Source organism: Lemur catta, chromosome 19 (assembly GCF_020740605.2).
Source record: "Lemur catta isolate mLemCat1 chromosome 19, mLemCat1.pri, whole genome shotgun sequence".
Classification (NCBI taxonomy): Eukaryota; Metazoa; Chordata; class Mammalia; order Primates; family Lemuridae; genus Lemur; species Lemur catta.
Genome location: NC_059146.1, coordinates 35,960,900 through 35,986,969, shown reverse-complemented (window position 1 = coordinate 35,986,969; position 26,070 = coordinate 35,960,900). Strand labels below are relative to the sequence as shown.

The 26,070-nt window shown below is 61.1% G+C and overlaps 1 protein-coding gene across 4 annotated transcripts; it reads left to right on the top strand.

The window, feature by feature from the left end:
- Positions 1-585: 585 nt before the first annotated feature.
- VSTM2B (V-set and transmembrane domain containing 2B) lies at positions 586-22,631 on the top strand. 4 transcript variants are annotated; one of them, XM_045532463.1, is made up of 5 exons: positions 586-819; positions 2,364-2,548; positions 3,533-3,562; positions 4,829-5,297; positions 21,942-22,631. In XM_045532463.1, the coding sequence occupies exons 2-5, from the start codon at positions 2,420-2,422 to the stop codon at positions 22,028-22,030; spliced, it is 717 nt and encodes a 238-aa protein (XP_045388419.1). In that variant the 5' UTR covers positions 586-819; positions 2,364-2,419; the 3' UTR covers positions 22,031-22,631. The 4 variants fall into 4 exon arrangements, with proteins under 4 accessions (XP_045388419.1, XP_045388420.1, XP_045388417.1 ...); XM_045532461.1 differs by lacking the exon at positions 586-819 and adding an exon at positions 1,153-1,812; XM_045532464.1 differs by lacking the exon at positions 3,533-3,562.
- Positions 22,632-26,070: the final 3,439 nt, after the last annotated feature.

Sequence of the window (26,070 nt, the reverse complement as noted above, 5' to 3'; positions counted from 1 at the left end):
GGTTTCCTTCTCCTTGACTCCCGGGAACCCTCGGGCGCTGCCTCCGGGAGGTTGGTGAGCAGGTAGCACAGACGCTTGAACCCACCGGGTTGCCGCACCCCAACCTCAGGTCAGAGCTGAAGAGGGGGGGCAGGCGGGGGAGGGGCAGAGATAGTCAAATCAACCAGCCGGGGACTCCCAAGGGAAGGAAAAGAGGAGAGACCCGAACCGACCTATTTGGGATTCACCCCTAGGGCTACGTACCTGTCCGAACCACTTGCCCACCCCTACGTTTCCTTGGGGGCCCAGGCTGCACCCCTCGGACGGCTTGGGAGGGGCAGGCTCAGGGTGAAGACTGGGGTAGGCAAGGGGCACAGGGTATGCCCGAACGAGGGATGGGCTCCGGACGCGGGTATGGACCCAACTCCAGCTCCTGCCGACTCGGGATCCCCCTTTGCAGAGTAGAGGGGGCCGTGATCGGCGAAGAGTGCGTGGAGACCCGGGGACCGGCGATCCGGGCGCAGGAACCCCGCCCCCGCCCGGAAACCTCCGGGGCCCTGAGTCGTGCCCGGCGCTCCCCACCCCACCCCCACCGCCTGTGCCGTCACTCACGGCCGCTGCCGGCTGGCTCGCGGTGCGCTCCGCGCTCGGGCGCCTGCTTGCCGGGCGCTGGGCGCTCACTTCTTGCACGCACACTGCAGATTCCTGGTGTCGCCGCCGTCCCCCAGTCTCGTCCCCGGCCCGGCACAGAGTTCCGCCCTTCTCTCGGTCCCACCCGCCCGCCATGGCCCGGGCCTGGGCCTGGGCCAAAGGACGGTGTGGCTCGTTGCCCAAACTGGGGTAAGGAGTTAAGGGCCGGGAGCCGCGGGAAGGACCCCAGGACACACGGGAACAGGGATGAGCGGCCGTCTCGAGCTATGGAGACTGGCAAGATGCCAGGGAGAGTTTGGGGGGGAGGACCCCCAACCGCAGCGGGTGCGGGGAGGGGCGGTGCGGTCCAACCCAAGAAAGGGTGGTCCTTGGGAGCAACCCCAGAGGAGAAGAGGGGCGCGCTCTGGGGCGGGCGGTGCGGGCTGTGGCAGGAGAGGGGAGGCGGGGGCGATGCGGTGGTGGAGGCGGCTCAGCGCCTAGCCACTGACCGCCCCTCCCGTACCCTCCCCTCCCCCTCTCTCCGCCTCTCTCCGGCTCGGGTCCGCCACGCCGGACCGCGCTCCCCGCGCTGCGCTGGGTCGGACGCCAGGACTGCGCGCCGCAGCTGAGCGCCCACTCGCCTTGCGGAGGAAGCCGCGGGGGCGGCGGCGGGAGAGCTCGCGGGGAGCCGAAGGAGGTGGCAGTCGGGAGCCGAACCAAGAGACCGAGAGGCAGAAGCTCAGGGCTCCGAGGCGCGCACTCCCTGGGCCAGCGATGAGTCCCGGCGCCGCCAGGTCCCTGCTCGGACCGCCGGGCAGAGACTGAAACGTGGACCCCCATCTTCCGGTGGGCGCCGGGACAGAGGGAGGCACTGACCAGCCTCCGGTGGGACCTCGCCCCCCGCACACCCAGCGCACCGCCCCCCCCCCAGCCGCGCCAGGCAGACCGGCGAGGGAGCGGGGCTGATTGGCGGCCGGCGGCCAGGGGAGGGGGCGCCGTGCGGGGCCATGGCAGGCTCCGACGCGTCCTAGCCCCAGCCGGAGCCGGAGCCGAGCCCACGCTGCCGCCCCCGCCGCCTCTCAGCGCCCTGGCCCCAGCCGCCGCCGCGCCGCCCGCGGGAGATGGAACAGCGGAACCGGCTCGGTGCCCTCGGATACCTGCCGCCTCTGCTGGTGCACGCCCTGCTGCTCTTCGTGGCCCACGGTGAGCGTGGGAACTCGCTGCTGCGGTGGGTTCGGGGGTCCTTGCTGGGGCCGCTGGAACCAGCCTGCACCGGCCGTCACCGAGAAGGAGGAAGAAAGGGGGAAGGCTTCGGGGTCTGCAGCAATCCCGGGGTGCAGCCCCGGCGCGGAGGGGTAGGGGAAGGAGAGCAGCGAAAGGTCCCCGCAGCTGCGGCGCCCGCGCCCGAGTCGTTCGGAGTCCGGCCGAGGCTCGGCTGCCGGGAGGAAGCCTGTGGGGAGCGGGAGTTGGGGCGCCCCAGCCTGGCTCAGGCCCTCAGGCCCCCGAGGTTCCGAGCGGGGGAAACATGAGCTGCCCTGCCGCCCGCCCGATCCGGAGGGAAGCAGTCTGCAGCTTGCGCGCCCTGCAGCCGCTTGAGCGAACTTTGCTTCGCCTCGGCCTGGGCCACGGAGTGGCTGGGGGCGGGCGGGGGCGGCACGTGGCCAGCGAGCCGGTACAGACCGCCCCGCCTCGGGTTGCCCCAGGCCTCCGCCCTACAGCTGGTCACGCCGCCCCACCCCCCACCCCGCCCCCAGCTACATTCACTGAAGTCCCCAAAGATGTGACAGTGCGGGAGGGAGACGACATCGAAATGCCCTGCGCGTTCCGGGCCAGCGGAGCCACCTCGTATTCGCTGGAGATTCAGTGGTGGTACCTGAAGGAGCCGCCCCGGGAGCTGCCGCACGAGCTGGCTCTCAGCGGGCCCGGCGCCCGGAGCAAGGTAACCCGCGGGGCCGGCGCACCAGGCTCGGGCGGGCGGCGAGGCTCACCCGGGGGAGGCGGTGGCTGGGCTCGCGGATGCGGGGCGCCGCGTGGCGCAGCCCGTCTTCCACCCTGGCATCCTCACAGCGTCGGAAAAGTCGGCCGTTGTTCGTTGTTACCCCCAAATCCTGTCAATTCCTTTGACAGTTTCCCTTCTCCCACCACCTCCCGGAACTCCATGCGCGCCGGGCCCCTGAAAGCCAGGCCTCATTCAGTTCTCCTGCTGGCTGGCTCCGAGCCAGCGCCTGACGGGTGCGGGGTGGTGAGGGAAGGCCACTTGGTCCCACCAGGCTCTCCCTGCCCTCTGCCACCATGGGGTCCCCAGGGCTCCTCCGGGCAGCGCTCACGAGGCAGAGGGCCCTGTGCAGGGAAGCTGTCAGGTCACCTCCAGCTCCCACAGGAACAGAAGGGTCGCCTCCCTGTAGCCGAAAACAGGTCCCCGCTGCCCGTCTGCCTCGTAACCCGCACTGTCTCCCGCACATTCTAGCGCGCGCGCGCACACAGCTGCACCGTCACGCCTGTCCACATCCTCCCTGGTCCCACCCAGAGCGACCGCTCCTGCCTCCCACTGGTCCTGTCCACACACACCGGCCCCTCCACCCAGGTTTTCACGGCTCCGAGTCAGGTGGAGGAGGATTCGGAGGAACAGGGCGGGAAATGGTGACGCTCCGCGGGAGGGGGAAGGGCCTGCCTTCCCACCGTGGCGCCATCCAGTGCCCCCTCGCCAGCTGGCAGGTGCGCGCTAGGGCGGCCTCTCTGGCCAGGCACCATCCCAGTTCCGAACCCGCTTCCCGCTTCCCTCCGGGTAAACTCCTGGAAATCCAGACAGCCCGGCGGTCTCGGGCCCAGCCCGCCCGCGGAGGGTCCCCTGCCCAAACAGATCCGCGTCCCCTGGCGCGGAGGCCGCAAGCCTAACGTCTCTTTCTCCCTCTTTGCATTTTAGGTGACAAATAAGGATGCAACTAAAATCAGCGTAAGTGTGCAGCACAGCGCGGGCCGCGGGAGACCCCTTCCGGCCGCCGCGCGCCCCACGGCGCCCTCCCGTTAGAAAGCGGCGGCCGTGCGTCGCCGGCTGCTCCCTCCCCGTTAGAAATCGGCGGCGGCCGAGCAGCGCGTCGGGCGCCATCTGTCGCCCATAGCGGGGTCGGGCTCTCTTTTGTGTAAATCAAGGGTCCAAGGCCTGCGTCCCCCAGCCCGGCGGCGCTCACCTGGAAAACCCTCCTGGGTCCGCACCGCGCGCTAAGGCCCCTGCGCGGCTGCTCGCCTCCCCACTGCGGGCATTTCTGCCGGCGCCCGGGAGCGCGCGGCTGCTCGCCCTCGCCGCGACCCGAGCTCGGCCGCCCGCCCCTCCGCCCCACCCCGCACACGCGCTGCGCTCCCGCAGGCCCCTCCGCGGCGGCCCTCTCCGTCCGCCTGGGCTGCGGGTCCGGGTGCGGGTGTTGCAGGCTGCGCGGGGGCGGGTCGTGGGGTTGGCAACTGGGAGAGACGCGCCCTAGCGCAGCCAGCTGGAGCGTGGAAGTACAAGGGCCTGGAGACGAGGAGGCCTCCTCGTAGGCTCGGTTCAGGGTGGGGGCTCCCTGGGTGCTTGGTGAGAGCCGCAGAGAGGTTCCTGCCCTAAGTCTCCGCGGGGGCCCAAGGGAGGAGCCCTTTGTCTGGGCCTCAGGGAGGCCACCAGGTGGCAAGGCGGGGGCGCAGCAGGTGGGCAGGGGTCAGGCGGAAGCCTCAGCGTGGCCTCCTTGGGAGGCGGAGGGTTAGCTGAGAAGGGCAGGGGCCAGGGACAGCGGCTTTTCTTAGGACACGACCCAGGCCCTCCGGGTTCTGGATAAAAAAAGAACGTTACTGCGAGAAGGTGTGGAGCCCGCGCGGTCTGCTGGGGCGCAGGAGGGACGGACGTGGGCCGCTTAGGGAACAGGAGGCCCAGCCTGAGGTTGCTTGATGGCGCGGGAGCTAAGAAGGGGGTGGGCTCTGCCACTCTGAACCGAAAGCCACAGGGAAACAAGAAGCTGTTGGTATGGGCGAGGGGGACGCACGATGGGGCATTTGGTCAAGACGATGCGAAACGAGGGACACAACACAATGGGCAGGCGACCCGGCGTCCAGGCAGAGTAGGGAGCCCCACGGCCCTGGGGGGACCCCGGGTGGAAGGAAAGTTGGGTGGTGACGGGGGCGGGGGGGGGGTCAAGCTGGGGTCCCAGGAGCGCTGGGGCTGCCGCCCGGCCCTAACCCCGCTCTCTTGCAGACCGTGCGTGTCCAGGGCAATGACATCTCGCACCGGCTGCGGCTGTCGGCCGTGCGGCCGCAGGACGAGGGCGTGTACGAGTGCCGCGTGGCGGACTACAGCGACGACGACACGCGGGAACACAAGGCCCAGGCGCTGCTGCGCGTCCTCTCGCGCTTCGCGCCGCCCGACGTGCAGGCGGCCGAGGCCGTGTCCCACATCCAGAGCAGCGGCCCGCGTCGCCACAGCTCGGCCAGCGCCGCCACCGCCCACAACGCGGGCGCCGCGGGCCGCGCCACCGCCCAGCCCGGCCGCGGCGACAAGAGCCTGCCGCCCGCGAGCCCTCCCGCCGCCCCGGGTCCCAGAGTCCCCGAGGCTGCCGCCGCCTCCGCGGCCCACACAGCAGCCACCACCGTAGTCGCCGCTGCGGCTGCTTCGTCAGCGTCGCCGCCACCGGGCCAGGCAGTCCTGCGCCAGAGGCACCGCTCGGGTAAGGGGCGCACTCGGGGGCTGGGGCTGAGGGGCGGGGGAGTCCACTGGGGTCATTGCGCGAATACTAATCCTGGTTAAGCTGGGTGAGTCCAGAGCGCCTCTTCCCTGCGCCCTGTTAGGACCCTCTTCCTGCTGTTTCCCTGTCTCAACTGGTGGCCTCTGCAAGTGTTCATGCCCGTATGACAGTTGGGGGGCTGCCCTGCTGGCGCCCGCAAGGACACCCCAGGCCGGAGTGTGGGGAGATGACCTCTCTTGAGTTTGGAGAACTGGACCCTGGGCTGAGCTCCGACCGTGGCAAGAGGCCGCTTGGCCCCTGGAGCCTAATCGTGGAGAGGGTCTATCCCCAGGTGGGGCAGTAGCACCTGGTGGAGGTGGGACCAGGCCGTTCAGACTTAGACTTCGTCGGTTTCTGTGCTGTTTGGCTCCACTGCACAGACTGTGTCCAGGCTGGTGTGTGTGTACCTGGCTATGTGGCATCTGTTCTCTTCCGCTAAGGGCAGGAGGGTCCTAGGTGTGATGCTGCTCCCTGCTCTGCCCCTGCTATAAATCGTAGCTCCAGCTCCCTTTGGCTCTGGGGGGCAGGGGGTGCAGTAATGACCTCAGCTGTTCCTAGGAAGGCACCCAGAGGTTGAGGCCTGCTTTCCCTGGGGAGCTGGGGGCTGGGCGGAGGGGACTTGGGGGTGGGATGTGGGAAGGCAGAAGGCGGAGTGGCCTGACTGCCCTGGAGAGGCCGTTTGGCGACAGAGAGGTGCTTATGGAGGGTGGAAAGGCCTCCTGCACAGTGTGCCCCTCTTCCCCAGCACCCCCCACACCCACACTCCCTCCTCATCTCAGAGATGGGCCCAACTCCACTGCTTACTTGCAGTGTCTGATTGTAAGCAGATCACCCCTCCCCGAACCCCGCTCCTCAGTCCTGTTTGAGGCAGAGTCCCACAGAGAGCGTCTCTACCGGCTTTGCAGCACCGGGAGGCTGTGTCTGGGGACAGTTGCATGTAAAGCCTCCCAGATGTGGCGGGGCACATGGTCACACCCTACAGTGGCAGTTTGCAAACGCAGTCCCCCTGCTGCGACCTGAGGGTGCAGGCTCCTGGGCTGTCCTGCTGAATCCAGGGTGACAGGCCCTCATGTCACCATACCGTCCCACTCGCCTGGCCGATTCTCAAGGCCTCAGCAGGGGAAACCTGCGGGTCTGTCCTGGCATCTGTTCAGTTCTGTTCCTCATTCAGTGACGCCCACCATGGGCGCCTCCCCGGTGTGTCTCAGGCTGTTGGCTGGATCTGGAGGCCTCGTCCCTCTTGGGCACCACACGGGCCCCGCGAGACTTTCCCTTAGGCCACAGGGGACGGTGGGTCAGCCGGGACCTGCAGAGGCCTCCCCTGAGCAGCCTCAACTCTCCTACCTGGCTCAGAACTTTCCACTCCCATATTAATTTAAGGTAGCACTGGGTGCTGTCACAAACCCCAAAATGTCAGTGACTTGGCACAATTCAAATGTATTTCTTGTTCACACTGAGTTCTGCCCTGGAGTGGGGAGCGTGGGGGTGGGCTCCCTGCACGCGCTCAGGGACCCGGCTGACACAGACGCCACCAGCTTCAGCAGTGGCTTCCAGTGTCACTCTGGGACTCCGCTGGCAGCCAGCAGACATGCAAAGGCCCTTGTCCCCCCAGTTCCCGGGAGAATGAAGCCCTAGTGCTCCGAGGCAGACACCGTATGTGATAATGAGTCAGCTTGTTTCTTACACATTTATAGTGGCCCTAAGTGTGTGTCGTTCTTGGGAGATTGAGGAAAGAGCCGCTCAGATCGTTTCGGACGGGCTTCACTCCCTAGGAGAAAAGCTGGTGTGGGGAAAGCAAGGCTGGTTTTTATGGTCCAGGCCTGGAAGGGTAAATACTACTCTGCCCTCCTCCACTGGCCAAAACTCAGTCGCGCAGTCTAGCACGGCCGCAGGGCAGGCTGGAAACCGTAGTCCCCGGGCGGCAGCTGCTTTCTGGCCTCGTCTGCTCACAGGGGAGGGGAGTTAGCCAGGTCTGTCCCGTACACAGCAGATATACCGGGAAAGTGCTCATGGACTTACGGGGCAATTGGCTTAATCCAGTGCTGGTTGGTGAAGAGAAGACCCTTCCACCCTGTCTTCTTGGGCCCCAGCAAGTAAACATGTGTGTCACAGGCTGCCATCTACCTCTGGGGTGTTCCCCAGACCCTGAGTAGAATGGCAGAGTAGAAGCCGAGGTGTCAGTTGTGTCTCTACCACTTACTGGCTGTGTGACTTTAAGCAAGTGGCTTCACATCTCTGAGCCATCTATAAAATGGACAGGGTAATCCTTGACTGAGGAGGGAGCTAGGTATGGAAATTGTTGTACATGTATGTTTGCTATTGTCATCATGGCGATTAGCTGCTCTGGCTGGAGAGGAGGGGGTGAGGGACATACAGCTAAGTGGTTGGCATTTGGAAGCTAACTGTGGAGGGCCGTGAATGCCAAGGGGAACCAACAGCGTTGATTAAAGCGTTTGGTCAAGGAAGAGCCATGTGAAAGAGATCTTTTGAGAGTGAACTTGACAGTGCTCACAAAATGGTAATGAGGCCAAGGTCATGAGCTCCTTCCTGTTCGAATCTCCCTCTTCTCCTGGCCAGAGCCCAACCCCGAATCCAGACAAAGGTAATCTGAAGGCCTGGCATAGCTGGCCAGGCCTCCAATCCCCGTGCCAGCCGCAGGGGTTGAATGAGAGAGTGGGCGTATCCGGGGCATCTCATCCTCACGGCAGGAAACCGGTCCCGAAGGTGGTATGGACAGTGCCCTTCTTCCCTGGGGATGTGGAGGATCTCAGGTCGGCTCAGTTCTGACAGCACCAGGGCCGTCCCGGCAGGGCACGCACCAGCCACAGGACAGAATGTTAATGCCCACATAGCTCAGGGCAGCAGCCACGGCTGAGGGCTCCTCTCTGCCTTCTCTGGAGTGAGGGGGTGGTCACTGTTGTCCAGACAGGACAGCCACTGGGATAGGGATGTGGTGGCCCCTGAGTCTCTGCCACCCTATGACCCTTGCCAGCTCCTGAACAGGCCAGGAACTGTGTAGACACCTCGGAAAGAGCCTCAGGTTCCTCTCCAGCCCTCCTCTGGAACGCCCAGAAGGTGGACGCCTGTGTCCCCTGCTCCCCATGTAAAGCTCTTAGGAGAGTCACTTGTGGACACCTTTGTGTCCCACTCTGGGCAGAGGGAAGTGGGTTACATGACCTCCAGTTCATAAACACACCCTAATGGCTCCATCCCAAGGGGACTATCATGCCCAGTTTTGTGTCCCATCCCACTGCAGCCACCAAGGCCACCCAGCTGTGGGCTGTTGATGGGAGTGAAGCCTATAGCCCGTGCTTGGGGTGACGGGCATTAATAACCTTTTTGTAGGGCTGCATCACCAAGCAGTTCCCCGAGCTCCACTGCCAGCCAGCACCGGGTCCCACCGAGCCTCCCCGGCGGGCGGCAGGCCAGCCAGCTGAGCCACCAGCAGCGTGAGCTGGGGAGGGGCTCGAGGCAGGCAACTGTGGGCCTGGCCTCACCTTGAAGTTCCCAGCAGCGCGGTGGGGAAGGGTCCGGAAAGGACTGTTGCCTCTCGGGTAGCAGACGAGAGTGTTTGCAGAGTGTGCCAGCCAGGGTGCTGGCAGAAGCAGACGGCACAGTCCAACAGGGTTGCCGAGGGGAGTTAGTAGTGTTTATGCAGGTGTGGACAGGGTCAGGGCAGTCAGCCAAGGGTGGGTGCAGGTCCCTGGGGCTAGCAGCAGTGGGAGCCATCAGCACCCCGAGCCTAAAGGAGGGAAGGGGGGGAGCAATTAGCAGAACCGAGAGAGTGGCTGGATGGGAGGGCTGCCTGGTAGGAGCAGTGGCCTTGGCCTGGGACGCAGCCAGCCCACGGTGACCCAGCAAGGACTCCTCCTGCCCTGCATTCCTGCCAGGGCCCAGGCCTCCATTCCCGAGGGCAGACCCCCCCCCCCCGGGAGCTGAGGCGGAGCGCCCGCCATGCAGTCTGCTGAGCTCAGCCTCAGGGTCTCAGGGCAGAGTGCAGAGGGGTGCGGGGGGCGCTGGGGAGCCAGAGAGGCTCGTCCCAGGCCCGGGTCTAGTGCACGGACCCTCCGGCTATTTCAGATTGGCAACTTCAAGGGTGGTCCCAGGCCACCTCGCCAGACGGTGCCCCATTACGCTATTCTCCTGGAAGAAAGTCAAAAGGAAGTCGCATTTGTTTTTAACTGGGACTTTGGCGATGCCAGGAAGGTAGGGCGGGTGGGAGGTACTGGAACCTTCGTCCTTTAGCTCCTGCACGGCCAGGCCAGGAAACCCTTGTGGAGCCCACAGGGGCCCAGCACAGCCAAATGCACGTTTGCACCAAAAGTTCACGTGCAAAAGCTCATTCATTTCACGTCTCATTTGTCAAGAGACATTTTGGTGTTCGTGCTTAAAAATAAACACGACGGGATTAGCAATGCAGGGCGGGCGCAGGGGGCCGGGCCCCTTTTTAGCCATTTCGTAAATCTGGCTCCTGATTAATCTGAGCACTGACCCACTTTTCATGAGCACTTTGTTGCGGGTTGCCATTTCTAGAGCCAGAGAGAGAGAGAAAACAAAACAGAATCTCTTCCAGACAAACACTCTGAATGGGAACGGCGCCGCAGCGAGGCCCAGTGCAGCCTCCAAAGAATGCGGTTTGCAGCTGAATGGCCGGTGTGTTGGCAAGCGGGTCCCTTCTGTAGGCACCGCAGGATTAGGTCTGTGGCATGTGAACCTTTAATTAGCCTCAGGGCTCTGGCTTCAAGGAGAGGCGCCACGGCCCCCACAGCGAGCCGGCTGGATGTGGCAAACTGCCTCCCGGTGCCCACGCGGACAGCCAGCTCTCAACATTTCAATTAATAATGAGAGGAAGATGGCCAAGGCCAGGGGTGTGACGGCTTCACAGAGGCTGTTACTGCCGGGAGCCATCAAGGGGGAGCATGCTTGGGTGTCACCATGGCAACCATAAACCGTGACCGCAGGAGGCCGTGGGCAAGGTGCAGACACTACTGTATACCAACCCAGGCGCTGAGGGGTGACAAAGCTGGCAGAGATGGGACCAGGGTGACCCTGGAGATGGCAGTGCAGCAGAGTCTCCGTCTGCACCAGCAGGGCCGGGCCCTGTGGGTCCTGAGCAGGCTGTGGGGCTGGTCACCTGGTCTTCCCATCTCCCTGGACCACCGGGGACCCGAAAACCATCTCCTTAGATACGCGACCCTCACGCTCTGATGTGACGTGACAATTGCAATTAGGAGAAGATAAGTCTGGCAGAAGACGTCCCAGAGAAGAGAGGCCGAGGCTCTCAGAGCATCCCCGAAAGAGAACTAAAGGATTCTGTAAAGGAAATGGCCGAGCCCCACAGCTGGCGAGACGCCTGTACCCCCGACAGTGACAGTTTTGTACAGTCATCGGCGACGTGGCATCCTCTCCCTCGTCAGCCAGTCACTGGGGCTTTCTGGGCCCAGCCCCATGTGTGCCGAGAGTGAGAACCAGGGACGGCAGCCACGGACCCGGGCTTAGCAGAGTCAGGGCACCCAGGTAATTCCAGGACAAAACAGTCTGTGTCAGAGGGAAGCCCCAGTGGGGACAGCCCTGATGCAGCCAAGGCAATCAGGGGAGGCTTCCTGTAGGCAGTGTGTGATTTCCACTTGAAAGAAGCACCTGGGGCTAATGTCCCCTCCCAGCTTAGGTTAGTCCTGGGAAAGCTTCCAGATGCCTCCCCTCCCTTCCCCACCCTATGTTCTGTGGTTGAAAAGGTCACACCAAAGAGAATGGCCTTTGTCACTGCGTGGTCAGTCAGCTCACTGCATCCATCCTCTCAGCATCGGAGAGACCCCAAATCAGGATAAAACAGCTGCTCTGGGATTATAATCATGGTAAATAACCGTATTTGCCTTTTACTGAGCACTTACTACGTGCCATGCTCACCTCTCAGCAGTGTCCCTCCTTTCTACCTCCTCCCGCCTCATCTTGTCCCGCAGAGAACACAGACTCCTCCCTGTGCTCTTACCTGGAGCCCAGACCCCTGCCCAGCTGGGCTGCAGCCCCCAAGCGCAGGCTGAGAGCTAGGCTTTCCAAATGTCACCGGGAGCCAACCGCCACCAGGAGCTGCTCACTAAATACGCCAGGTGCACATTTTTAAAGCTCTGAATATTAGGGATTCCCTGAGCCTCCTTGGGGACAAATGAGGTCAAGTGCTTTTGTAATGTGCTATTGATGAGTTCTGCGCAGTGTGGACAGTGGCAAGGGCTTGGCTGTGGTCTAAACCCCTGAGCTCCACGGGAGGCGCCAGCATGGTCGTAAGACGCTTTTGCAGCACAGAATAACAAAAAGTATTATCTTTTTTACTCCCCTGTGCTTTGCCGAGTGTTTCCAGACATCTCTCGGAAAATCACATCCAAAGCAGAGAGAAGTCTCACTTTGTCTTATGTCAGGGCTGCAGAAAAGTTGGAGATGACAAGGAACAGGCCCAGCCCTCTAACTCTGGACCCGGCCTACTCCTCATGAAGGGAGACAAACCTCCTTGTCCGGGTGGTGCTCAGGGAAGAGGAGTCGGCCTGCGGGGGCTGCGGTGCCCTCGGGAGGATGAGCGGTAGAGACCAAGATGAATCACCCCATTTGGCCTCCTCTGGGCTGGGCTTCCGCTGCGGTTGGGCCGCGAGTGATGGAGGTGGCTGTGGGGGCTGCTGGGTGACACAGTGCCAGCCCGTCAGCATAGCCCAGGCCTCTTCCCCCGCCCGCGTCCTCCGTGAGAGAGCCCTTGAGAGACAGGCCGCAACGCCGGTGCCCGGTGGCAATCCCAGGTGGAGACTGTTCCAGAAGTTACTGGTGATTCTGTTGTCACTCCTGACTGCTCTCCGGGCTGACACATGGGAGCTGCTTTGGACTGGCTTCAGCCGCCTCTGGTTTTTGTGGTTTAAGAGGAGTATTGGGCGGCCTGGCGTCTGCACGAAGTAGGGAGCCAACGTGGACATTTCAGAAGCTACTTCCCCACCCGCCACCACCCCTCCCACGCCCACGGGCCCCGCTCTGTTCTGCTCAGACACGGCCAGCTTGCCGGAAGGGCTGCCAAGAGGGGCAGACCACTCAGTGGCCCTTGGAGGCTGCTTGTCCCAAGAGCACCCAGACGGGCACCCGATGCCCGTTAGGGAGCAAAGCCGGGGGAACGGCCTCGGCAGGTCAGTCCTCTCGAGCCGCCGTGCCGGTGGCTGAGCCAGAGCGTAAACCGAGGAGGCTGAGGACAGTGCTGGAGGCAGCTGCACTCGCCACTGTTTCCAGCCGGCTCGTTCCTCCGCCGGCATCTCAGATGCTCCTGGCTGCTGAGTAGCTGGCTCGGGGGTGCGCCGGCCCGAAAGCCGACAAACCTCCCCATTTCTGGGCCTTACAGAGCTCCAGCCGCCCGGGAGTCACAGCATGTGCCTGAGCCTCTCACCCTTCCTGCCCTAAGCTCTGTGACTCGTTTTTCCGGATGCATTTAACTGCTTGGATTCGAATCCTGACCCCATCCCGTCCGTCTCCCCACATGCGAGTTCCCCCGTTGTTGTCATCGCGTGACGCCAGTCTCCATGGCACGGGCGCTCAGCGGGGGGAGGAGGTGATCCGTGGAGAGATGTTGGCTCAGCCCAGAGCCTGGCACCTGGGGAGCGCTCAGCGGGGAACGGCGGGAACTGTCCAGGGTGGTTGAATAGGCTGGATGGGCTGCTCTGATCTGAGATGTCCCTTGTGAGGTCATTGTCCTCCTGCACGTGCTGTGAGCACCGTGGAGCTACAGGTGACGGAGCTGCGGGGCCTTCAGAACAGAAAGTGCTGTCAGGTTGCACATGGCTCATTGTGTTGCTACTTCTCTGCCGTTTCAGGGGGAAGGGTAGAAAGTGGGGGTCATTTCTCTTCCTCATCCCTGCCTGGCTGGGGCTGTTTCCATGAGTGAGGAGCTCCCTGTGAGCAAGAACAGCTTCACTGTGGCTCCTCGTGGGGGTCCTCCAGCCAATTAAACTGCCTCGTTCACCCACGTGCCCCGAGGGCCTGGGAAAGGCACCCTGCGTCCTGCCTGGGCCTCTGTGCAGAACCGGGGGCCGGCAGGGGCGGGGCACTGTCATGGGAGGAGGGCCCGCGGGCAGTGAGGAGGTCTGGCTCCGAGGAGGGGCTGGTGTTTGCAGCATTAGGCGGCCGTGTCTCCGCGGAGGAAGGGCAGAGAAGGAGGAAAGCCCCTCAACCACGCCCGGTAGCCAAAGAGCCTCCCGGGCAGGCCTGGCTGGCAAGAGGGGCCTGGGGTGTCCCCCAGGGACAGGCGTGGGAGGGGGTGGAGCCAGGGCACGTGGGCTCCAGCTGCTGCCGACCCGTCCACTGTGTTCCCGAACTGCGCTTGTCACGTCCAGGTCCCATCGTCTTTCCTCGCCGGGGCTCTGGCTCCGTGGTCCGCTGAGCCCGAGGAGACAATCGCATGGACCCCAGGAACTGGTGAGAAGAAGAGAGGACAGAGAAGCCCCCTCCAGGGCTGCTGGGCCATGAGCAGGCCCCACGCAGCACAGGGCCCACGGCAGACCCACGGTGGAGGCCCCCCCCACCTGGAATCAGCCCCCTCCAGAGGCAGAGCCCTGCCCCGCCCACCGCCCGCTCCCCTCGGGAGGAAGGCCCAGCTGCAGTGTCAGTCCCTACAGTGACTTTGTTGCCGTTGATTCTCCTACAAATGCCACTTGACCCAGAGGAAGGATCTGTGATAAACCAGGGAAGGGGGAGCGGACGTGCGCTGGGGTGGGGCTCCTGGCCCACTGGATCTGGTCTGGCCGGGCTGAGGGGCAGGTGCTGCCCGGAGCGCGGGGTAGACCCAGCCCCTGCCTCAGGGAGGAGCTTGTGGGCTGGCCACGGTGGCCAGACTGTGCAGGAGGTGCTCTGAGCACGAACCCAGGGCTCAGCTGGGGTGCAAGACAGAACAAGGGTGGGCCCCTGGTTGGGAGGAAGCTTCCCCGACCCTGCAGCCAAAGGGGCCTCTCCCATCCTGGGCACCCAGAAGGCCCTGCTGGCGCCTGGGGGTCCCAACCCTGAGCCTTAGAGTCAGTACCCGGCCGAGTGGTTGGGTGAGTGGATGTGGGGCTAAAATGTGAGTTGAACGACGGATGGGTTTGGGATACATGTTGGGCCTTGCAGGGTGGGTGGAGTTGGGGCTGCAGATATGCCTGAGGGTGGAGCTCCCAGGCCTGGATACTGCACACTCGAGCCATGTCTTCCAGGAAGGAAGCCACAGGAAAAAAGGTCCCAGGTGGTGACATGGCCCTAATTCCATGCAGCCCACGCTTTGGTCTGCAGTCCCTGCGCTACTGTCCACAGACAGGAAGTGGGCACAGAGCGAGTGGACATGGCCACTGCCCAGCCTGCCCCCAGCTTCTCTGACGCCTCAGCCTTGGGGGCAGGAGCAGAGGGCCCCTCCCCCGGTGGATACTCTTGCGGTTTTAGCCCAGACTTGCTGGTTATTGTCCATGTAAAAGTTAATGTAGATACATTTTTTCAAGCATTTAAAAAAAAATCAAATCTCCAGGTGCGCAGATGAATACCTGTATTCACATTAAAGACGAATGCAGCAGAACACACACACACACACACACACACACACACACACACACACACACACGGCAGGAGCTCATGGTGCATTCTGCTCCTCGGAGGCATGTTTCAGGGTCTGACACATGCCGGGCGGCTCCTCTGTGCTAATTGTGTGTAATGAGCACATGTTACAGAATTTCCAGAGCTCTGTCCCTGGACAATTAGAATGTGTTAACCTTTTCAGTTAAATTGTGTTTCTCAAGAAAAGTTCTCGGCGTGAAACAGAAAGAAATACCCAACTGTCTTTGAGGTGGGACGCACAGGCAGGTTGTGATAGGAAAGAACGGCTGCCGGGCCCTGGACGTGCTCAGCTCAGGGCCGCCATTCTCGCTGTGCTTGGCCAGGCCCCGCTCCACGGAGGCCAGACCCCCACGCTGGGCAACCTTCCCTGAGCAGACATTAATTGAGAGCCCACTATTCGCATGACCCGGGGGACACACTCTGCCTGGAGAGGCGTGGAGGCTGTGGCAGGAGGCCAGATACTCCAGACAGTGGGGGTGTCAATGGGGCCAGGGTGGGTACTCCAGTGAGGGGCAGATCCACTCATTCGGAACCCAGCCAGGGCCCTCAGTTCCCCCCATCTGTGTAATGGGCGCACCAGCATGCCAGCATCCGCAGCCCAGGAGGTTTGGATCTGCAGGGGGCTCTAGAGAGTGAGCGACTCCCAAACGGTGTTCCCTGGAACCCTGGGCCCTCACTCCCACTCCCACTCCCGCCTCCCACTGCAGCCTTTTCCACTTCTGATGACTTTCATATTGGAGTCCCACGCAGCAATTAGCTTGAAAACACGGTTCTGATTTAAAAGATTCAAAAACAACTGATAAAATTCTAGTGTGTGTGTATCCTATACGTGCAAATATATAAATATACAAATTATATAAAATATATAAATGTTTTACAAATATATCTATCTTCTAAGGGAAGAATTCAAAGTGGCTTATAAAACTGTGTATGGTATAATGAAGAAAACTTTTTAGTGAACAAATTGGAATGAAGGGAAGATGAGAGTGAACTTGTGAAACTATTTTGAGAAAAAGTTAGACACAGGTGTGTGCCGACGGTCTTGGGCAGTTGAAAGGTCAGATCACCGTGACAACCCCGTGCCCCCAGAGGGGCCTCTCGGCCCAAACTCGCGTTTGAAGGTTAAACATAGGGTGCCGGACAGAGGTGGGGGCTGGGGGAGGGGATGGGTGCCATGCGCACTGTCTGGGGAATGGACACGCTTGAAGCTCAGACTCGGTGGGGGGGGGAAGGGCATGGGCAATATATATAACCTGAACTTTTTGTACCCCCATAATAAGCTGAAATAAAAAAATAATAATAATAAATAGAAATAAATAAATAAATAAACAAACATAGGGTACCACGTGGGAGGCATCTGGCCCACGTCTGGTGCGTCACGGAGGCTTAGACCAGCTAGGGACGTCTAAGCAAGGCTTTCGTTCTTTCATTCAACAAACATTTTGTGCACATCTCAGGGCGCAGGCAGTGTGCTGGGCCACGGGGAAGCCTGCAGCTAGGCAGTCATGTCTGTGCCCCCAGGCCCGCCCGCTGGCAGAGGAGACAGGTGTCAACAGGTAACAGCACACCCACGGCTGCCACATACAGCCCAGAAGAGATGGAGCTTGCTCTGGGGCCCTTAGGACGAAGGGAGCCTCCCGGCTGGGTCAGGGAGGAGGCAGGTAGGTGAACGGGAGGCCCTGGGGACCAGCAGGACAGACGTGTGACGCAGCAGGAAGGGAGCAGTGGTGAGGCAGACGGGGCACCGGGCAGGGCCGAGAGCCAGGTAAAAGGAGTGAGGTCTTCCCCTGCGAAGGAGGCTCTGGGAACTGGGTGGGGAGACTGGTACCTGGCGTTTGACACGGGCAGGCACCCTGGTGGCCACGTTAGAGTGTGGGGTGCTCGGTGACTGCTTGCCAGGGTGGCAGGGGTGGGGAGGCCAGTCAGGAGTCATTGCCCCATCCAGGTAAGAGCTGATGTGAGAGGCAGGGTTGAAGGTCCAGGGCAGGGACAGGCATGGGACAGTGACCTTGTGGGGGCCTCTGGGCTGGGCCAAGGAGGCCGGGTGGGCTCCAGGGAGCCTGACCGTAGAGGGAAGGGTGAGTCTAGCAAAGGCCTGAAGGCAGGAGAGGCACCCACAGCCCCCCACACGGGAGCCCATGTTGCCTGGAGGTGGGGCACCAGGAGGGTAGGAGCAGGTGAGGCAGAACTGTCCATCCACTGGGGGGTCAGGAAGAGCTTCCAGATGCTGAGGAACCTGGACTTAATTCATAGGTACCAGGGAGTCACTGGAGATAACTGACTACCTCCTACCAGCTGTGTGAGCTTAGGCAAGTCACTTAACCTCTCTGGGCCTCACCTGTGAATGGGGAAAATGGCTCCTACCTCCAAAGGAGAGAATTCCTGTGAAGAGTTGAGCACAGCTCCTGGCATGGAGGGAGGGTCACGTGCCCTGCAACCTCAAAGGTTAGCAAATCCAGACGGGTGAGGCCCACGCTGGGAGGCAGCCTGCCCATGCCTGCCTGGGGCGCATTCTGGTGCCCACTGTGGCTGCCCCGGGCCTGCTGACAGCAGCTACCTGACCACAGGAAAAGGGCCTGTTTGTCATTTTCATTAAGTGGCACCGTTAAAGGATTATTTGGGGCAAGATTGGATTTCGGAAGAAACCGGAAGCTGGGGAGGAGCTGGCGGCAAAGCTGACCACGTAAAAAGCCACCATCGCTGCTGAAATTCAGAGGAAAAGTCTCATCCCACTCTCCCCACCTTGAAGGCAGCCTGGGGCTGGGGTCCAGCTGAGGTGTGGGGAGGAGGGGAGGAGGGGAGCCGGCAGCTCACCTGGGCCCAGGTTGGGGGCAGCAGAGAGTGAGGAGGAGAGACTCCTGCCAGGAAGAGCAGCCGCGGGGCCACCCCAGCAGATGTGGCTCGGTGGGAGAGCAGGCCCAGGCTCGCTGGCTCTTGGGCCTTCCCAGTAGATAGCAAACCTAAGTCTTCCAGCTTTGCCGTGTCGGGTTGTAATTTACAATCTTTTTGACTCTGTGTGCACCGACCTAGACCCTTCTGAAACCAGGCGCAGCCCTCCCTGGCCACTTGGTGCCTTTACGTTTGTGCCTAAGCTCCGGGGAAGAGAGCACTTGTAACTGGGGGAGGGTGGGGAAGGCGAAGATGGCGGAGAGGGAGGGGCTGGTCCCCAGAGAGCCCCCGCGTGCCCCCGGCCCTGCCCCAACTCTGCCTTGCACATGTCCCCACAGAGAGGGGTCGGGGCCTGGGCCGGGACAACCCCTACACGCCCTGTCTTTGTGCTCACTGCACAAGCTCCTGCAAACCCGGAGAAACCCACTGTGCTTTGGCCCAGGAAGCTCAGAGAGGGAGCCTTCCCCTCTGGCTGGGGCGAAGCCACCCGCTGCACCCAGAGGGGAACCCAGGGTGCGGCTGGGGCAGGCTAGGGGCCCAGGCCGGTGAGGGGGAGCAGGGGAAGAGCCAGTCCGTCCCCAGCTGCACCATCGTCAGCAGATGTTCCCGTCCGGCCCATCCAGGCATGGCTGCCTTGGCGGCTGTCCCCTTGTCTCACTCGAGAAAAGAAACAACTGAACACCAGTGCCCTCAGCTGCGTTCTCTAACCGTCCTGGCCAAGATGTGTGTGGCACCAACTGCAGACCAGGCATCGGTGGTCTTGGTCTGCTTGACACAGAGAGGGCCTGTCCTCAAAGCCCTCGCCGTGGTCCCCGTGGGGGGCTAGCCAGTCTTACGGTTGGGACGGCTTTGTCCACTGGCGACTGGACACTGTGTACCCTTGCACTGGTTCTTGGCTGGGAGCTTGTGCTCAAGGCGTGAATTTTCTGTGCAGGGCTAGAGAGAGCAAGGCCAGGACAGACACGGCCTGGTGGTGCCAACTCCACCTCGGCCGGGCTGCAAGAGCCAGAGCAGCCAGGCCTCAAAGGTCTCCTCTTTTTACTTCCTCTTCTCAAACTGTAAAAAAAAGGAGCACGTGAGCAACTCCACAAAACCCCGGACTCCAAGGGACAACTGTTTGCAAACCCCTGACCCAGGCCGCCAGCAGGCAACGGTGCGGCCAGCTCCAGAGGCTCCTCCCCGCTGTGGGGAGGGCTGGGGCTCCCCTCCCCCCTCCACAGCCACGTGGCAGGGGCTCAGACCCCCCTCCCCCCTCCACAGCCAGGTGGCAGGGGCTCAGACCCCCCTCCCCCCTCCACAGCCAGGTGGCAGGGGCTCAGACCCCCCTCCCCCCTCCACAGCCACGTGGCAGGGGCTCAGACCCCCCTCCCCCCTCCACAGCCACGTGGCCGGGGCTCAGACCCCCCTCCCCCCTCCACAGCCACGTGGCAGGGGCTCAGACCCCCCTCCCCCCTCCACAGCCACGTGGCTGGGGCTCAGACCCCCCTCCCCCCTCCACAGCCACGTGGCCGGGGCTCAGACCCCCGTCTGCAGAAGCTCCTCCCAAGGCAGAGGGGACCCTTCAGCGGTCCTGGAAGGGTGGGAAGGGTGGGTGGCGGGGTGCGGTGGCTGCACTGTCACTGTGCCCGCTGGTCAGGGTGGTCCCCTCTGTGCAGCTCAGGCCAGACCCCGTTCCCGCAGAAGCCGAGGCCAGCATGGGGGAGATCAGCCGCCAACCCGCACACCCCAGGAACCTAACCCTAAGCTTGGCCTTCAGGCGACAGGGGCTGAGCATGGGTCAGAGAGGACGGCCCGGACGAAACCGCCTTTACTTTTATCACAAGGCGTTGAATGTCCTCAGCGCTTCCCTGTCGTCCTCTGCCGGGCTTTGGAATTCTGCTGCGGTGTGACTGGAACGCAGGACTTTCCCAGGGGGAAGCTACCTGCCGGCACCTTGGTGGGCTCACAGGGTGGGGCAGGGAGATCGCGTGTGTCCACTGCGTTCTTTGGGGGTCTCTTTCAAATGGCGCCCGCAGTCTCTTCTTCTCACTATCCAAGTGATAAATATTAATGTCCTAATTGACAATCTTCAGCCGAAGAAGCTTTGATTTCCCCGAGAGTGATTAGCGAAGCGGTGCTCCCTGCTGATCGCAGAGGATGAGTCGGCGCCTGCTCACCAGCGGGCTTCCCTCGCCTCCCAGGCGGCCTGATTGTCCGGCTCCATCACGACAGACCCCAGCCTGCTGCCACGCTGTCCCTGGTGCTCCTTGGGGAGGAGGGAGTGGACGAAGAGGTCGTTAGCATCGCTTCTGCGCAGCGGCCTCCGTGCCCGAGGCCCCTGGGAACACAGGCGTGTCCACTGCGCGTAAGAAGTGAGGCTGCAGGGCTGGGAAGGGGATCCCACCTCGGCTGAGCCAAACATGCCCTCCCTCCCGCCCTCTGCCCCCCGTGGCCACGGTGAGCTGGGAACTGCCAGCCCAGACAGCAGGGGACAGTCCCCGACGCAGGACCTTGGGCAGTGGATGCCGAGGGCCCAGCAGCCACGTGCCAGATGGTGCTCAGCCTCCCTCGAAAAGGGGTGGACACCAGGCTGCAGAACTCCCAGATTCTACACCATTGCTGGTGCACAGAGACCGCGTCCTCGGGGCCAGTGTGGACGCGTCTCCCGTGGTCGGCCCTGATGCGTCTGGGATACCCAGGCAGTGTGGTACGAGGAGTCACACGGTGCGAGCCTCCAAATCCCAGGTCTGTCTTTCACCAAAGATCCAGGGGTGTCGTAAAATAAGTGGCTGAGGAGACAGCTAACCTGGAACACTCTGTCCTTGAGAGGAGGATGCCCCCAACCTGAAAAGGGCTCTTCCCCAGCCCTTTGTAGAGAAGTGGCTCTGTCACTCTTCTGCGACATCCGTGGGCACGACGGCTCTGGGCTCTGCTTGAGGCACTTCCGTGCACGTGCTCGCATGGGCTAGCTTCTGCCGCTAACAAAGGCCCCCAGAACCCGGTGGCCTTGGCGCCACACCACAGCCGTTTGTTCAGCTCACGACGCTGAGGTCACTGGGCAGCTCTGCTGGTCTGCTGGGCTCATTCATGCGTCTTGTCAGCTGCCGAGGGAACTGGTTGGGCTAGTTGGGCTAGAGACTTCCAATAGGACATTTCATTGTTCTCACCCTTCAACAGCCTGGCCCAGGCTTGTAGCTGGGACAGCGTGTTCCGAGAGCCACAAGCAAGAGGGCGAGACTCAATGCGCGAGCACTTTTCAGGCCTTTGCTTGTGTCTCCCCCAGTAAGATTCCCTCGGCCAAAGCGGTAGGGGGTTTGTGGCCGTCTTTGCAATAGATCACTGTAACGTTGCCTGATCTGGACCCCAGCCCGGTGGTACCTGCCTCGCACCTGTTAAGGTACGGAGTCACACACATCCCCATCTTACGGAGTGTCACACAAGACCCAGAGAGGGCAAGGGTGTTGCCTGGGGTTACACAGCAAGCTGGCAACAAGACCAGGCTGAGAAGCCCGTCTCCCCAGAGCCAGGCCACTGCCCCACACCCAGCGGCGGTGCTGGGCCAGGGAGAGAGCGAGCTGCCCCCCGGGAGCACAACCCTGGCCCCTGCACAGACATTTGCCGCAGACACCCCAGACCCTGGTCGGCACCCTCCCCAGGGATCGGCCCCCGGGAGCCCCGGCCCCCGCTGCTCCCAGCCTGGCACAGAGCTGCTCCCGCCCCGGCCCCCGCTCCTCCCAGCCTGGCACAGAGCTGCAGGCTGGTTCTTCCAACCCAGGGTCTTCAGAAAATCTTGAGCAATTTTACAGCTCTTAAACTTGAGCACATGAGACTGTTCTAGTGGCAATGACCAGTCAGCTGTACTTGGAAGCAAACCTAAGTTTGTCCTCTCATCTCCTGTCCCTGTGGTCCTGCTGGCCACCAGGCCAGGTCGACCTTGCCCGGTCACCAGCCCGTCTGCCGTTTCTCCTGCCGCTGCCATCGTGGGGTCTGGAGTTCTGTACACAAGGACATCTGCTTTTAAACATCTCGTGTGGATTGTTTCTGTGTCCCTGACATGAGCCTGTGAGCTGCGAGGTCCCCGTCAACTGGGCGCTAACCTTGCCTGTTTTCTCGTCCCCACAGGCACCGGCCGCAGCTGCGCGGCAGACCCGCTGCTGCCGCTGCTCCTGCTAGCTCTGCACAGGCCGCTGCGCCGGCTGGCGGGACTGTGACACGCGTGGGCCAGCGCGGCTCAGCCGGCAACGCCTGCCGGACCCAGAGGAGGACGGCGTCGCCAGATGGGCACAGAGACTGACAGAAGCATGACGAAGTCCACGTGGAAAATAAATAAATCATATTTTTGGAGAAGTTACACAAACGTAGAAGACCTAAAATAACGCATCTAGTTTCCAAATGAGGCGGAGTTTGGGCCATGCAGTGTGCGTGGGGTCCACGGTTTCTCTACTTCTATGTAATTTTCTTTTTTACACTTTTCCTCCAAGTCTTCATTTTGCACGAACTGTTGAGAGGTTATCTTTAGGGTAATATTTAAAAACGTTGGGTCAAAGCATTTCTGACAAAACAAACTATTTTTCGTAGATTATTATGTTTAGGATTTTTTTTTAATTTACTTTTCTCTTTGGGGGCTTTTGTTTTTTATTAAATTATTTCTTTTGCAACATTTTGATTAAAAAAAGATACATCTTATAATTAAAATTAACTGTCAATAATATTTATTTTTAAATAAAGATTGGAAACAAGGTCAGACACTTGTTTATAAACTGTATTGTATATTGCTGAATAACAGTTGAATAAAAAACAACTTTGCAGTAACTTTTCCATGCCCTGTATGCGTGGTAACCCTCGGTGCCCACTGCATCGCCTGTCCTCTGACACCAGCCACCCTCTGGGCCGATGTCACAGCCCAGGGCGCCTGGCCGAGACCACGCTCAGTGGACGGGAGCATTGCCCGGTCCCTGGGAGACAGGGGACCTCGTGGAGGCCGGAGCAAGAGGTCTGGGAGGAACGGAGGCCGCTAGGAAGGGGTGTGGTATGAACCGAGAGCCACTCTCCCCTCGTGCTGTAAACTAACGGCGCCATGCATCTGCGCTCTCGGAGGTTAAACAGCAGGTGCGTTTGCTGCCGCCGGCTGCACTGCTAGTTTGAAGAGGGCATTCGGAGAGAAGATGGGGCCTTCCACATTCCCCTCCTGTGCAGCGCCTAGAGATTGTCTTGAGCCTCAGAAACCCACAGGTGTGGGGCAGGTTACACGAGCCCTAAGGAAATTGAGATGCCCCAGGGGGGCAATTGTTCTTCATTCCCTGACGGGCTCCCATTTAATGGCCGGATCACATGGATTTATTGAAAATCTAGCGAGGCTTTTTGCCTGCAGTGTATACGAGTGCGGCTGCACTGAGCTGGCCACCAAACAGCTCCCCTCTCTGCTGGCCGGCAGGGCTCTGCCTGCTGCCACGCGTGACAGGTGGGGCCGCGGCTCGGGCTGCTGAGCGGCCGACGGAAGAAATGTGTCTGGCTGCCACTGCGAGTCCCTCCCAAGCCGTCCCTTCCTCCGACGTGATGACAACAGCGAACCCTCTGCCAGCCTCGGTCCCAACGGCTGCAAGGGACAAAGCCTCCCCTTTCGCCAGCGCCGAGCACGCAGCCACCTCTGCCCTTTGTGGCCACTGAGCCTGGAGTTGCTTGTCACTGCGGCAACAGCCAGCCCGCCCTGGCTGGCCCAGCGACTGCTCGACTGAGTCCAGCTGTGCGGAAAGAGAAGACATGCGGCTGGACAGTCCCGGGAGCGCAGAGAACAGCCGCCGTGTGAGGGAAACCTCGGGGCCGCTGTTTCTGGCGGATACGTTAAGTTCTTCACATTTCATTTATATTGATTAGCACCAGTTGGGCTGTAAACCTAATCATTTCGTCTGGTGGATGGTGATTCTGTCCAGAAGGAGCGTCTCTTGTCACAGCCAAGTCAACACTGCGGCGGGCTGCTGTCACGTTAAACACTGGTGCTCTGTGCTTGAACGGAGAAAGGCCCTTCCCAGACACCAGGTTGAAGGAGACGATGTCTGTGGGGCCAAGTCACTCCAGGGGCAGAGAGCCCAGAGCCACCCCCGGGGGACAAGTGTGGCCGTCAGGGCCCCGCCCACAGAGCGCCGGGGGCGGGGGAGGCAGGTGCGCTTGGCTCCTTGTTCTGCCCAAACAGGCAGCACCTCAGACAGAGGAGACGGCTCCTCTCTGCCTCCCGGGCCGAGCACTTGCAGGAAGGAAGTTGCGGGTGAGGCTGGGCAAGCTCCCCGCAGTGGAAGCCTCACTCCACCCCAACGGGAGCGAAGGGAACCCGGCCAAGGCCACAGGGGGCCAAAGCAAGTGCCCCTGACCCTGGGCCCGTGGGGCGGCTGCCAGCATCCCTCCTGGCTCAGGGCCCTGGACACGAAGGCGAAGTCAAGTCTGCACCTGCGAACCACAGTGCAGATTGACGGGGTCCCAGCCTGTGCTTTCTGGGGTCCCTCTGCAGCACTCCAAGAATAAGGGCAGAGAGCAAGGAGCCCGCACAGAATGTTATTGAACACATGCAAACCAGGAGGGACCCGCACCCACAAGAAACGGGAACCTGGCACCGGACTCACCACCCACGCTGCCTTTTCCTTTGGCTCTTGGTTTCAGCCCAGGGCAGATACGGCCTGGGATCAGAGAACAAGACGATCTATTTCTGTTTTTTTTAATTTCAGAATATTGCAGGGGTACAAATGCTTAGGTTACATGTGTTGCCTTTGCCCTGCCTGAGTCAGAGCTCTGGTCCCAGCCTGTGAGGACCACCCCAGCTGCTCGAGGGGACCGGGGAACTCTGTGTCCACATAGCAATTACCACCGCAGTGAGGGGAGTGCACAGCCACCCCCACCAGAGGCTGAGCTAGAGCAGGAAGGGGCGGTGAGGCTGGGGGGCGGCCAGGTGTGGGGCAGGCCCTGCACTCCACAGCAGGGATCAGGGCTGCCCCCGGTTGGCAGCATCTGGTGTTGTCGCCCCCCCTGTGTCCACCTAACTAACCCTAACCGCATTTGGGGGCATGGCCTTGGGTCAGGGACAGGAATTCTCGGAGCCCGACAGGAGGCGGTGTGAGCAGACACGGCGGCATTCTGAGTCTCAGCTCTGCCCCTGCCCCACGTTCCTGGCTACAGCTCTGACTCAGAAAGCAAGAGCCCGGTCTGATCCACGTCTGCGCCTGGGTGGGGGACAACACACTGAGCCATTTGCGAGCTGCCCAGCTGTGACTAAGGGGCTTCTGATGCTGACAAGCGGGGACAGTTCTTGCTCTTCCCGACTCTGTTTCTTCCCTTGGTCCCACCCCCACTGCAGGAGACAGCGGGCATCATTTTGCCAGGATTTCAGAGAGCGCAACACCTGCCTTTCCCTGACAGCAGGTGGCAAGAGGCTTGGTGCACCTGCTCCCCGTGTGCACGCACATGTCTGTGCTCAGCAGCCTGCTGCTTTGGGACACGTCTGCTTGCCACCCAGTGAGTGACGCAGCCGCAGGAATGACCCAGCATGTGGAGAACCTTCAGCCAAGCTGGACAGCCGGCCTCGCACGGTGGTGCCGCCACGCTCAGAGCTCCAAGAACCAGCACAACCTCATCCCAGCGGCCCTAGAAATGCTTGGGAAACCCGGGACCTTTCCGAGGGACCCACCCCACTTTGTGGCTGCAGATGCAACATGAGGTAAAATCTGGAAACACCACCAGAGGCGACACCTTGCAAATGACAAAGACCTGAGGAGCACCAAAGATACATTTCAAGTCATAGAAGACAGGACTTCACGACAAGTCTAATCTGCCACCAACCAGCAAAACAGATATGATATCTTTTAGATTTTGAAGTTAGAAAGGATTTCTTAAATGAGACCCAAAAAGTGGTGATTACAAAAGAAGGTGTGGACAATTTTGATGACATCGTAACTGAGAGCATTTGTTTATCAGAAACCATAAAGTCAAAAGAGATTTATACAACACAGCCAACAACAGACTAGTATCAAATACGTATAAAGAATTCCTAGAAATCAGTAAGAAACGATACAATGGGAAGATGGACTAAAGACATGAACACCATAGTATGAAAGAGAAAATATGGCCAGATGAAATATAAAAGATACACAGCTTCCGTAGTGACCAGAAATGCAAATCAAAGCCACAGTGATTACGCCCACTTAATTACCAAAAATTTAAGCGTCAGACAATACCCAGAGTTGTTGGAGAGGATGTGAACTCACAA